The following is a 14,029-nucleotide window of genomic DNA, read 5'->3' on the forward strand; positions in this document are numbered from 1 at the left end:
TAACCTCCGTGTGGTTCGACCCCGGTCTTGCCGGGTTATTTATTACTTCGATACTCCTGCACTTGGGAGAAGACATCAATCTTTTTGTCGTGTCAGCAAACGTGGTTGCAGATGCCCTCAGTCGCAAAATAAAGCCACCTTAGGAAGGTTAATAGTGGGAAGGAGCGGCAATTGGCGGAATTGAAAGAGATGGGTGCATATTTGGACATTAATGCTGGAGGTGGGTTAGTAGCTCAATTATTGGTGCGACCAACATATCGGGAATAGATACAACATGCCCAATTCCATGACAAGGAGGGGGTGTAAGATTAGGAAGAATGTGGAGGCCAGAGAAGAAATGAAATTCTAAGTAGCGGATGATGGATCCTTGATGATGGGACAACAGTTATACGTGCCTATTAATGATGATCTTTAAGACTTAATGATGCACTTTGGGCTTATCGAATTGCTTATAAAACATCATTAGGTATGTCACCTTATAGACTAGTCTATGGAAAACCTTGTCACTTGCCTGTGGAACTTGAACATAAAGCTTATTGGGCTATTAAAGCTTTCAATTCAAATCTAGATGATGCTAGTCAACTGCGAAAATTACAAATAAATGAGCTTGAGGAAATAAGAAATGATGCATATGAAAATAATTATTATTTAAAAATTAATTTGAGAAATAAAAACAAGGCAAGTTAGTGTAAGGTCGTGAATCGAGGGAAGGGCTGCAATGTGAGCTGCAGATTGAGTTTCCCTGCATGGAGGGAGAGGGGCTTGTGGTGAAGCAGTAATGCTTTCTAAATTTAGGCGAAAATAAGATGCATGGTCCCAAATGACTTACCCTGAACATTGAACACTAGTTTTCACTGGGCCACCACACAAGGAACGTACAATGTGATTAAGCAATTACCAGGGCAGACTCTCAGGCAGCCACACACCCATCTCCCTGCAGGTCGTCCTCCACCGACCTTTGAATTATCAATGCAATCCAGAAACATCTGCAATGACAAGTGCTGGTAATATTACCAAATTTACTTTTTAAAAAAAAAAATTGGCACATTAACCTAAAATATTAGGCGGAATATCTATAGTTCTAAAGCTCAGCGTGCCCCGCATAGTTACTCGAAGATCTAGCTGATTCGGAACCAAAACCAAGCTAGATTTAAGAAAACACAAAAGAAAGTAAAAATCCAGATAACCCGATTAAAAATCTAAACTAACCCAATTGACCTGAAAAGACTTCTAACTAACTTAACAGGAAGAGTTTAGTCGAAGGCATCAATCCCTTGCCAAAGCTAAAAATACTCACTCCAGCATACCTTACTTTCTGGCCGATTTCCGGTCACATTCTTGTATTTCTACAATATTCCCGAAAAGGTTTGCTTTTCTTCCATCATTGAATCCCTGAAGAGGTCTCTTGCTGCAACTCTCAGTTACTACTATCCATTTTCTGCTCGAATAGTACAAATTAAATCCAAATACCAACGAGCATGAAATTATGTGACGATAATGGTTCCTTGGTTGTAGAAGGTCATGCCAACATTTCTTAGAATAAACTAGACTTCTACAATCTTCAATAAGTCTTTGCAAGGAAAACTCGTCTCTGTCAACACCTAGTTTCCTTTACAAGATCAAGTCACCCGTTACATTTGTAGAGGCATCTCAGTAACATTCGCCTTTGATCATGCACTCTGCGATGAAAGTGCCTTTGATGAGTTCCTGGTTTCACGGTTAGAAATCGCTCAAAAAAAGCCAATATCTTGCATGTCAGACCACGGGAGAAGCCTCGAGCACGTTATCCTCCGACTTACCATCCTACTTTGGATCAAACTTTTGTGAAGTGCACCACAGAAGAAATAATAAACACGCCAACAACCCAGATCTTGCTCAAGCGCCTCTATCATATTGATGTCTCCAGCATCAATAGGTTGCAACAACTTGCTTGTGCCAGCGGTAATAAAAGAACTAAAACTGAGGCTTTATCAGCCTATGTATGGACGATCATGGTAACAGAAATTGATGGAAAGCATCAAAAGTGCATAATGGGATGATTAGTCGATGGACGAAGTAGCGTTCATGGAGATCAGAATTTGATGCCAAATAACATAAGGAATGTGTTTTATGCTGGGGTTGCAGAAGCAACCATTACAGAACAGAAGCAAAGGTCTATATTAGATGTTGCTAGCAATGTTCATGATGCGATATCAAAGGTTATAAGGCACATTTTTGGATTTGATTGACTGGATCGAGAAAGTTTCCAGTTGCTGAATTTGAGTTCGGATTCGGCAGTCTTGTGCTAGGCACGGTTGGTACCTCGATAGAAAAAATTGAAGCTGGATACATGAACCGCAGGCCAAGCGCTTGAAACAATGGCTCATGGACTGTTTCAGCTATCTAGTGGCCAGAACTAGCTGCTGTCTTGGAGTCTTCTTCCACTCTGATGCTGTTCTATCCATGTCTACTTGCTTCTAATCTATACTTGATGCTAAACGTTTGGCACTGTACCAAGCATTATACCATGCTCCCACCCAGAACCAGGGGCCGGCTACCATGATGTGCAGTTTAGATTCAATGTTCCTTGCTACGAACATAAAATACTCTCTTATTGAGAGCAAATGGAGTAAAACAGAAGGACATGGGCTCAGTTATACAATCACTATGAGCAAGGCAGAAGCAATAAAATACCGAATACAGATAAAACAGAGCGAATACCGACCCGAATCCCACCCGTACCTCGTCCTTTTCAACGACCATGTTGCATTCGAAATTCATAGCTAAGAATAAAATCGATCCTCGAGAGTTTCAGAATTAGAACCTTGGAGCTATAAATGCTGTCGGGGCAAGACGTGAAAGAAAACCTCCGGATAAAAGGATAATATTTGTTTCGGTCTCGTGAAGCTTTAACGCCTCTTGTATGCTAACGAATCCATCTGATTCATCACGGAAAAACAGAAAAAAAAAATAAAAAATTCAATGCGGTCTTCTCGTGAATTATTGTCTAAATTTTAGCTAACCCTAATTTTACAACCGGGGAATTTTCCCCCGCCTTCATCTTTAGCATAGTTATCTTTACTCTCATTTTACAATTAGTGATATGACATTTGAGGGGAAAACCAAGAAAAGAAGATACAATTATTAGCAACCACAGACTATTTTGAGCCCCTATCTCAAGGCAGAGTTGCATCCACTTTCCATCCTTGTAGCTGGAGAGAACTTGATGGATGTGCAATAGTCTTCCTCTGTCCTCACCGATGGCGTTGATTAAATTCTTTGAAAACTTATCAGGGTAAAAACCATGGAGTCATGGCGCTTTGTCCAGCCATTCGTATCTCCATATTGTTACACCTTCAAGGTAAGGCACTGCACCTTTCTCTGCTTCCAACAAAGTAATTCCCAAACGCTTCTGTGATTTTAAACTGCAAAACATGAAGAATAGACCTTTCATCTTTAAATGTCCGAACCATCTCTTTCCTCCACCAACAAGAAATTATTCACTTCAATTCAAAAAGTTTGTCTCATCACATCTCCTTCCTGATGATCTATTCCAAAAGCACACCTTGTTTTACTACGAGTCTATTGAAGCTTCTCCTGTCTTCATGTCCACAGTTATGGGCCTGACAATTCAAACAAGTATTTTTAAAAATGAAGCCAGAATGGGAATGTAACATAAAGGCTCTCCAACGCAAAACTAAAGGAAATGCCATATGTGAATGCAGGTTCCAGCACAAGATTGACCTGGTTAGGAAATGAGATATTTCTCCATAGCAAAGACTCATGGTGCACAGAAGTGGCCCCAGCACCAATGAATAGTGTACCTCACTATCAAACAAAGGACGTTGCATTTCTCTAAAAATATGCACCTGCAGTCACCATCTAAGCTTAGTCAATCGTTTATTGATTACATAAGAAGATGGGCGAGGGAAAGGAAAAAGATCAATAAAATGCAGCAGCAAGCCCTAACTGACTAAGCAAACGGTAATGGGATAATTTTTAAGATGATATGGTATTTGATATCTCAACGACACTACTCTTTAACATAAGCTCAATTGGAATTTAGGTATGCATCATCCATAAATGAGGAACCCTTTCTACCATGCCCCCTTTTACTTGTTTTAGTTCTTTAGTATGACACTACCCATGGAAGTGAAAATTGTGAACTCAAAAATACTAGAGATATCATTATTATGAATTTAAAACAAAATACATGTATACAGGGACAGAATATCACCAAAGAGGAGTAAAGGTAATTGCAAGTACTCTCCATACATTCAAGGCAACTAACAAGAGTTCTATATTAAAAAAATCAAGACTGAAATGAGGATGCAGCATGGTGAGTGGCAATGCAAGCTAAATTAAAGAGACAACAGATGCATCCATAAAAAATTGAGCATGGCACCAAGTAAGAAAAAGAAGAGGACAAAGGTTAACATTGGACCATCAATCCTTTCCCAGGAGTGTTAAAGATGAGGTCTTTGCATTGCATGAAGTGGAATCTCATGCTTATTTATGTCCTGTTGTTGGTGTTTCCAATTTTTAACTTCCATGGTTAACCTCTACTATGCTTTTAATAATTATAAGTGACTGTCAATAGCAATATAACTATTTCTTTGGCACTCTTATATGACTGGGAATACAGTTGCTGCTCCCTGCCATTACTTAAAAACAGGTCACAACCACTTGCCCTTCTTCAAGCTACAATAAAAGTTATCAAAATAAAATATTCTAGAACAATTTACAGTGCAACAAAATAAACTTGAGCGAAAAGAAAATTGAACTGAGAAGGGAATGACTATGTAAATTAAGAGGAAACTCTAAAAAAAGAAAAGAAAAGAAAAGAAATCATGTACCATCCTCTACCATGGAAAGCGTCAAAAAGCTTTCAAGATAACTCCTTCAGAAACCATGCATCCATCACAAGAGCAGGCAAAATAGCAAATGCAATTGAAACCGTCAAACCGTATATAGTCAACCTGAATAGAGGAAGATGCAAGATGTGACAGGAATGACCATTTTGTTAGGAAGTAGCTTAAGACAAACCCATTGATCCAAGCAGAAACAAATTTTAGAATCAAAATGTAGATGGATTAAGACACAAACCTCCAAATGCAATGATTTATCTTAAATTTAGAAGAAGTGCTCCCCGTGTCAAGCAATTGGATTCTCTGAAGAACAGATTTTAGAAACATAAATCAAGCTTGGCAAAGTTGCAACCTTCAAAACATGAATACTTGAAAATTCAAATTCATACTCACACATTCATCCAGGATAAAACACGTGGCAATGTTAGAGGGCATGTGGCATCAAGAGAGTTCTTGGTCATTCTTCATTTGTGGCCGTTGATGGCTGATGGCACCCATCAATCAATGTAGTGTATGTAATCTCATCTAAACATAATGCTCCACTGGACATTTCATCACATACTTTAAATGCTTCTTCTACCTTACCTGCTTTGCATAACCCATTTGTGAAGACGTTGTAAGTGACAGCATCAGGAAGAATTCCTTTTTCTGTCATCTCGTTCAGAAGCTTAGCTGCTTCTTTTGTTTTGCCCAGTTTGCAAAACCCATCTATCATGATTGTGTAGGTGAATTTATTAGGATGTATGTTATGTGAAGACATTTCTTGCAAGACATTAGTGACTTTATTCATCTGGCCTAGCTTACTATAACCACCAATGATTGTAGTGTAGCAGACAACATTTGGCAGCAAGCCCTCCTTTCTCATCTCATCAAGGAGGTGTTTTGCATCATCAACAAGGCCAATATTGCACAGTCCATGCATCAGAGAAGAATATGTGGCACAACTTAGCGGGACACCTCTGCTTTTCATGTCATCACGAAGTCTAAACGCTGCATTCATATTCCCATTGATGCAGTATGCTCTGATTAGAGAATTATAAACAACAGGATTTAGTTCCAGTTTCTTGGAAACTAACTCGTTTAATAGATTTTCACCCTCTTCAACTTTATTGGCTTTACAGTATCCATCAATCATAACACCATATGTGTAAACATTAGGAACATAACCATTTTTTTTACACTCATGCCATAGCCTACTGGCTTCATCAATCTTATCCACATTAAGGAGCCCATGTAGCAATAAATTATAAGTGTATATGTCTGGCTGAATTCCATTCTTGACCATCTCTTCCTTAAGTTTAAATCCTTCCTTGACTTTCCCCTCCTTACAGCACCCTGATATGAGCGTGTTATATGTTATCCTATCAAATACTAAACCCCTCTCAAGCATATCTCCGAGGAGCTTAAGAGTTTCTTGCATGTTTCCTGCTTTACACAGCCCATGAATAAGGGCATTTGAAGTCACTATGTTGGGTACAAAACCTTTCCGCAACAGCCTGCACCAAAGTTCTACTGCTTCTCCTTGCTTCCCAGCCCTACATAACCCACTAACCAATGTGGTAAGCAGCCCATCATTTGGCCTCAAATTTCTTAACAGCATCTCTCTAATAAAATGTAGTGCAGTAACAAACCTAAACTTCAAGCACAACCAATTAATTACCATAGAAAATGAACCTTGGTTTATTGGTAAACCTCTTGCTATCATCTCCTCTAAAACATTCTCAGCTTTTCCTATTTGATCACTCTTGCAAAAACCTTGTATAAGTGAATTCAAAGTAACTGAATTGGGAGATATCCCCTTCGATAACATGTCATCTCTTATTTTAAGTGCTTCACTAATATTTCCCATCTTACAGTACCCATCAATTAATGTGTTATAAACAACCTCATTTGGCACAAAACCCAACTCAGACATTTCCTTCAAAACACAATTTGCTTCATCAATTTTCTCCAATTTAATCAAACCATTAATGAAAACACTATATGTTATAAGGCTTGGACTCACTTTCTCTTTTACCATCTTTTCTTTAAACCTGTATGCCTCATCTAATCTCCCACTCTTACACAAGCCGTGAATGATATTATTATACGTAACAACATTTGGAGCAACACCCAACTTTTCCATTTTTGAAAACAACCCGATAGCATCATCCTCTCTGTGTCCCTTACAAAACGCATTAATCATTGTGCTGAACAAGTGAACATCCGGAATGATACCACCAAGACAGATGAAATCACACACTTCATAGCTCTTTTTTAGCTCATTAGCCTTCACTAAAGAACTCAACAGAAAAGTGCATGTCTTTAATGAGGGGAACAAACCCTTTTTCGCCAATAAACTAAAGACATCAGCAGCAAAACCAAAACCCAAATGTTTAAATTGTGTACTATAAACATGTACCAATAAATCAGCAATTTTAACCCCAATAACAGGCTCAAACACCAAATTCAAATCAGCCATTATTTGGGCAATCTCAAAATGTCTACTCTCAAAACTCCTCGCATAAAAGGCTGGAACTTTCCCATCAATCAAACGAATTAAAAGCAATCTTGCAGGAGACAAAAGATCATTACCAACAAGCAAATGAATCAAAACACAATAAGATCGAGCTGTGAAACGAAACTTACAAGTCTCGGATACAAAATGAAAGAAGTTCAAAGCTGTTTTTGGATTCGCATTTGATTTAAGAGCTAAGAAACAGCTATCAAACTCTTGAGAAGACAAATGGGGGACTAATTCTTTACATTTAGCGCGATCCAAAGATGGATTAGAAAGAATTAAAGATACCCTTTTGAGTACACTCTGATTTAAAGCTTGTGGATTTGTCTGCGCCTGCAATAATGGAGGAGGAGGAGGAGGAGCTTGTGGGTGTATTTGGTGCTGTTTTTGAAGCGTGGTTGTGATACAAGTTAAAGGACGTTTAAGCGGGGATTGAATAAAGATGGGTTTCGTGATTGTTAGCCTTCTCATATCCATTAGAGATTGCGTTCACAGAGCAAAAGAATCCAAACTGTACTCTTTGTGGGGATTGGCAAGGGTTTTAGAATGGTGCACAACAAGAGGCCATGAGGTTCCTTTTTGATGGAGGTTGAGAGGGTGTGAGGGAGAAACAGCCACGACAGTAGGTATAAAGGAGCGTATGGTGTTTAATGTTTCAGGAGAGTTCGGTTCAAGCGATGCCGCCACCCAGGGCAGCCACGGGGCTAATGATATCAGGGTTAATTGAGTTGAGATTTGAGAGGAAGACGGGAGTTGACGTCTTTTGGGCTAGGTGTTTGGGTAGCGGGCCTGTATAGAACTGGAATACTAATCGGAACAAGCTGGGCTACATAACTCTAAAATCTGAATTGGGCCATAGTTTTAGGGGATGAACATTTGGTAATTGGGGTTTCTGATGGGATGTGTTCATGCGATGAAGATATCCATCCAAGTGTAATTTCAGATATGTCCTCTCCTATCGTTTTCTTTTTCTAAGATGAATCCTTCCCTCGGACACTCTGTCGTGCAAATCTGACATTTATTTTTTAAATGGCAATGCTGAGTTATGTTTGGGATCAAATGTTGATGCTCTATCCAAATCCAAATGGGTTAAAATCTGTGTGCAAAAACTGGCCAAACAGGTTCTTACCATGGGAAGAACAAATCGGTGAACGGTCTCCGGTGTCTCGCTCCAAGTAATTTCACTTTCCGGTGTGCCAGTGTAATAACTATATAATTTAACATTTTTTGGGCTTACTTGAACAAATTGAACTGTCTCCTTTCAATCTCTCACGTTAGCATTTAGCACTAAAAGTCACTGTTTACGACAATGACAAGAAAGGGAGAGGGAGTCGAGTTTTGAAGACAATGAGGATATACTACAATTTACGACAAAATTGCTTCGTAGATATTTGTTAATCTTCCCCCAATCTTTTGTTTCTGCAAGATGACACCGACTAACTAACTGGTCATGGATTTTGTCCTCAGCTTTCTGTCACTTTCTTTCTAGTTGGCTGAAGAGCATGCAGCCTTTGTTCAAAACACTAAAACAGGCTGGCTTTTATTTATTGATATTAAACAGATTCAAGGGACACTAGCAACTTAAACCATCGTAATCCAATAATTACTCTAATTAACTAGTTAAATAAGGATTCTAGACACAAATCCTTCCTTTCCCATAAATATTTCTATCTAGACGACTAAGATTTCAACTAATTTAATTACTAGTTAATTAAATAATGATTCTAGATACAAATAGTTTCTATAAGTACTTCTACTTAGACTAGGTTTCAATTAGCAGTAAGAGATTCTTCTCTAAATAAAGTATTCTTAAATGCCAACACCACGTAATCTTCTAAGTTTTATAAATAACACTAATTTGAATGATTTGATAAACATATCAGCAACTTGTTTTTTACTTTTGCAAGGAATGTTTTCAATCGAGATCTGTTAAGAAATGAAATTTCACATCAATACCATGTATAACCGGATTTTTTAAGAGTTTAATTGTTAAGTTGTCGTTATAAGAAACTAATGTTGTTGGTCAAGAATTTTCTTCTGGGTACCATATCGCTTGACATGCACACTAAACAACGGAAACAAATTCAAAATCGATTGTTTCTTTAAATTAAGATGATGAAATAACTCCCGAACCAATCTTAAAAAATACTCATTCTTGCAAGTGTTTCTTCCTGCAAAATCACTGTAAATAAAGCCGACCAAATATGAACTCCCTTGTTGTAGAACAATCCACATTTCATAGTACTAATGAAGCCTTATTGTAGCTGTTAGAAGATGAGTTCTCCTTTAGCTATGCTTTCCGCTCTCGATCTCTTTTTTCTGATATGCCGTGGGAAGCTAGCATCAGAGGCAATGCCTAGGTTTTCTTTGGATAGCAAATCAGAAGAATTTTGCAACTTAGATTCGAATGAATTAGGTGTAACAGAGACACCATTGAGCTTTTTCCAAGATTTTTTCGTGGGGAGTAAAATATTTTGATCCGGGTTAACAAGGTTTTCTTCTGAATTCAAGGAGAGATGTATTCTAGCGAGATATTTGTTGAGCTAGATGGTAATGCGATGTCTCGGTTAAGGCCGGTACTGGTGTGGAATAAGTTTTGAAGAGTTGACTCGGTTTGGTGGAGGGGTTGTGTCTCAGTTTGCTTGGCAAGAATGTGAAGAGGACCGAGGGGAATGGCTTTTCGGAGGGCACATCTTAGGTTGAGGAGGAAGCAAGCTGGTCATGTGTATGAATGGAGGCCGAGGGGGATGAATTTATGATGGGGACTCCACTCCTAAGGGGCGCACTCGCTTGCCGTTTCACGAACATGGTAAAAACGTTTTCATGTTTTTTAATTTATTTATATTTTTTAATATAAAAAAATCATTCATAAATTGAAAAGTTTATGCATATATTTAATTAAATAAATAATATATCTAATTAAATAAATAAAAAATTAACCGTGTAATAAAAAAAATTAAAGCTTAATTCTCAATAAATTAAAATTAATTATGTAATAAAAAAATTTAAAGCTTAATTCTCAATAAATTAAAATTAATCGGTCAAATTTATTATTCAAATTATAAACTTAACTAGGTTCAATAATTTTATATTTAATAATATAATAAAAAAATAAACATTTATAAAATTAAGAACCAATTAAATATCAAAGCATCGTGATAAAACTATAAATATCAAATCAAAATAAATTACATTAACCAATTAAGAATAAATAAAATATCAAAAGGTGAAATTAAAAAAAATAAACAAAAAAAATCAATAAATATCCAAAAGTGAAGAATCAAATTAAAAAAAAAACAATAAAAATTAAAAAAAGAAGCCTACACATGCATTTGGAGAAACCTATGAGTTTGGGCCTATTTAATTTTTTTATTGGGTGGACTACGTGACATTCGCCTTATTTTTCTTGAAACAATATGGTAGAAGGTCATTGAAAAATCAAGATTAGAGGTTTTTAACTTCAAAAAATCATTTTCAACCTTTTTTTAATAAAAAAACACCTATAAAACAACTTAGAGACTAACAAAAACCCTTTTATGTCTTCAAACAATAAAAAAATTAGTTCAAGAACATAAGGTGAACTTGAAATCCAAATTTTTTCCAAGATAAAATCTACCTTAAGATATTTTAAGGTGAAAAAAATACTCAAATTAAATTCTCATCATCGAAAAGAAGCATTTGATACCAACATCAACTCTTTTATAATCATAATTGGTGTTAATTAAGAGTTTTTCTCTCTACCATCAAAATACAACTACTTTCTCTTTTTTCTTTCAAATCAAAGCCAAAAAAGAAGGAAATTAAAGTTTTGGTTGAATTAGTGAAATGTTGAGGGACATAAAGTTTATAATTTGAAAAATAGAAGATCGAAAGTGAATTTTTTTATCTAATTTTGAAATTATTATCTATTTTCTATGTTATGTTTATAATTTGAAAAGTAGAAGACTCAAAGTGAAATTTTTATCTGATTTTGAAATTATCATCCATTTTCTATATTATGTTTTTTTTTATTATGATCATCTTTCTTTCAATTTTGTCATTCCTTAATAAATTTGAATCAATTAGCTTTCAATTAGGCCATAAAATTTGTTATATTTTAAAATGAATGCAAAATTTATCGTATTGAATAAAATCTTTTTTCAACATTAAGATAGTGATATATTGAAATTTGTTTTTTAAATATTAAAATAATAATATATTAGATTAACTTGAATCAACTCAGGTTAATCATCCAAACTTGAAACCAAGATGAATAAATTATATTTCATTTAATTATATAGTAATAAGGTGGGTATGACTCTTTTTCTATATAAAAAAAAATATAATATACATGTGGGATTGAAAAATAAAATGGCCTTTTTTTAAGTTAAATAAAAAATAAAAAATTAATTCAAATAAAAAAAGACCATTAAATAACAAAGAATGATTTCTTTTTTTAGCTTTAAGGGGATGAAAATTAATTAATTAAAAAAATATTTTTTTTAAGAAAATTAACAATAAGGCCAAGCACATAACCTATCTACACTCATGACCCATAAAAAAAATAAAGAATAAAATATTTTTTAATGCTAATTTTGAAACAATCAAATATTTTTGGTATCATTTTCACTCTAAACTTCTAACTTTTATTTTAATCCTTAACTAACAAATAAAAAATGATTGATAATCAATTTGGGTTTAAAAAAAACTCAATGGAAGAAAAAAAAATTAGGGAACTAAAATAAAAAAAAAATTCATAGTTGTAATTCATAGCAAAATATGAGAGGATTCTCAATGTTTTTTACAAGAGTAAAAATGCCCCAGACCTTTGTTTTTATTGTAATAATTAAATTATGCCCTCCAATCTACAAAAAGGAAAAAGATTATTATGCCTTTTAAAATGTAAATTAGGTAAAAACAATAGTTCATTAGCTCACGCTTTGTCGTGAGTTAAACCATTTTTTTTTAAGATGTAAAAAAGAACGTCAAGAGCAAGGGAAATTCTTTGGTAGTTTCATGAAACCCAACCAAATGGGCTAGTCTTGAAACCTATCAATCTAACTCTTTATCTAATTAAAATTTTTAATTAAATCGTGTGGAAGCTAACTCGATATGAATCGATCAATTTTACAGGTTCAAAGATAACTTGAATGATAATAAAAAGATGACTTAACTTTTATTTTTTTTTAAGAAGACAACTTTTTTAAAATATATTAAGACGACATCAAACTAGATTTACCTTGGTCAACTTATGATTTAAATCATGGATTCTATTGGGTTTAATAACTATTTTTTTTATAAATTATTTTTAATTAATTACATGATAACAAAAAATAGATACTCGCAAAATCGAGCACCAACTCTAAAATAGATATTTATTTGAAACTGTGATAATCCTATAAAAAAAATAAAAAATAAACCATGAGGTCTATTTCCCAACCAATTCAATATTAATTGATAAAATAAAAAAATTAATTAAAAAATTTTAAGGACTAAAAACTAAAAAAAAAATATTGGGTTTGATAGGTAAACCCGACAAGCTAGTGGATTATATAACTTGGGTCAATATGTCAAACCTAGAAACCGTGTAATAGACTTCACTAAGATTAATAACATATTTTTTAAATACTATTTTTATTTAATTTTATGATAACAAAAATAAACAATTACAAAATCCAATACTAACCTAATACTAGGATTTGTTTTTTAAAATCACAATAACCTTATAGAAAATGAATTGAAAGCATCATAAAACTCAATTCTTAATCAACTCAATATTAAAGAATAATTTTTTTTAACAAAATCAAAGTTAAACCCACCAAATTTGCAAACCAGGTCATGAACTCCACTAAGATTAATAACTTATTTTTAACTATTTTTTATGTATATGATAACAAAAATAAACAATCACAACATCAAGTATCAACCTTATAGTAGGATTTTTTTAGACCATAATAACCTCACATAAAGTGAAATAAAATAAATTATAAAATTTAATTTTTAATCAAACTCGATATTTTTTTTAAAAAAAGTTAAATTTAGTAAACTTGTAAAACAGGTTCATAAACTTTCTAAAATTTAAAAACATGGTTTTTTAATAAAAAATATGTTTTAAACTATATGATATAAAAAATAGATAATTATAAAATCAAGTTTAATTAAAAAAAAATACCCTTTCAAAGTTCAAGCAAGGAAAACCCTAGATATCTCGTCGAACTCGCAACTAAGACATTGATCCCACAATTTAATAACTTGTTTTTTGCAAAACTATTTTTTCATTTAATTAAATGTTTTTTTTTAAATAAACAATATTGCATTGCCATGATATTTTTTTAATATCAATGTAATGTTATGATATTTTCTTGATATTGAGATAACTATATAAAAAATAAATTAAAAGTATAAATTTCAATAAATACATAATATAAGTACTAAATTAAAAATATAAAAAATTAAATAATTAAATAAAAAAATAAAAAAGACTAAAATACAAAAAAGATTACAAAAACACTGTACTAAATTAAAAATATAATTTTTTAATAATTAAAGCAAAAAAGAAAAAAAAGACTAAAATACAAAACAATATCAAAATATTGTAGATTATTATATCAATTAATGGTTTTTATAAGCGTGAAGAACATTATTTTTCTTCTCACAGTTTAATTTTTGTTGTTAAAAAAATTCAATAAAACAAAAAATATTT

At 33.7% G+C, this 14,029-nt stretch overlaps 1 protein-coding gene across 3 annotated transcripts; it reads right to left on the bottom strand.

The window, feature by feature from the left end:
• Nucleotides 1-2,953: 2,953 nt before the first annotated feature.
• On the bottom strand, nt 2,954-8,256 carry LOC105128153 (Tetratricopeptide repeat (TPR)-like superfamily protein). 3 transcript variants are annotated; one of them, XM_011029690.1, is made up of 6 exons: nt 5,241-8,256; nt 5,086-5,150; nt 4,836-4,958; nt 3,724-3,848; nt 3,545-3,602; nt 2,954-3,404 (listed from the first exon to the last, which is right to left on the bottom strand). In XM_011029690.1, the coding sequence occupies exon 1, from the start codon at nt 7,822-7,824 to the stop codon at nt 5,305-5,307; it is 2,520 nt and encodes an 839-aa protein (XP_011027992.1). In that variant the 5' UTR covers nt 7,825-8,256; the 3' UTR covers nt 2,954-3,404; nt 3,545-3,602; nt 3,724-3,848; nt 4,836-4,958; nt 5,086-5,150; nt 5,241-5,304. The 3 variants fall into 3 exon arrangements, with proteins under 3 accessions (XP_011027992.1, XP_011027990.1, XP_011027991.1); XM_011029688.1 differs by having other exon boundaries at nt 2,954-3,602; XM_011029689.1 differs by having other exon boundaries at nt 2,954-3,602; nt 3,724-3,861.
• Nucleotides 8,257-14,029: the final 5,773 nt, after the last annotated feature.

This window comes from Populus euphratica, unplaced genomic scaffold (genome assembly GCF_000495115.2).
Source record: "Populus euphratica unplaced genomic scaffold, PopEup_1.0 scaffold49.1, whole genome shotgun sequence".
Classification (NCBI taxonomy): domain Eukaryota; kingdom Viridiplantae; phylum Streptophyta; class Magnoliopsida; order Malpighiales; family Salicaceae; genus Populus; species Populus euphratica.

Bases quoted from the DNA above. Each gene is read 5' to 3' on its own strand.
- LOC105128153 (XM_011029690.1), bottom strand. From the start codon at position 7,824: ATGGATATGAGAAGGCTAACAATCACGAAACCCATCTTTATTCAATCC.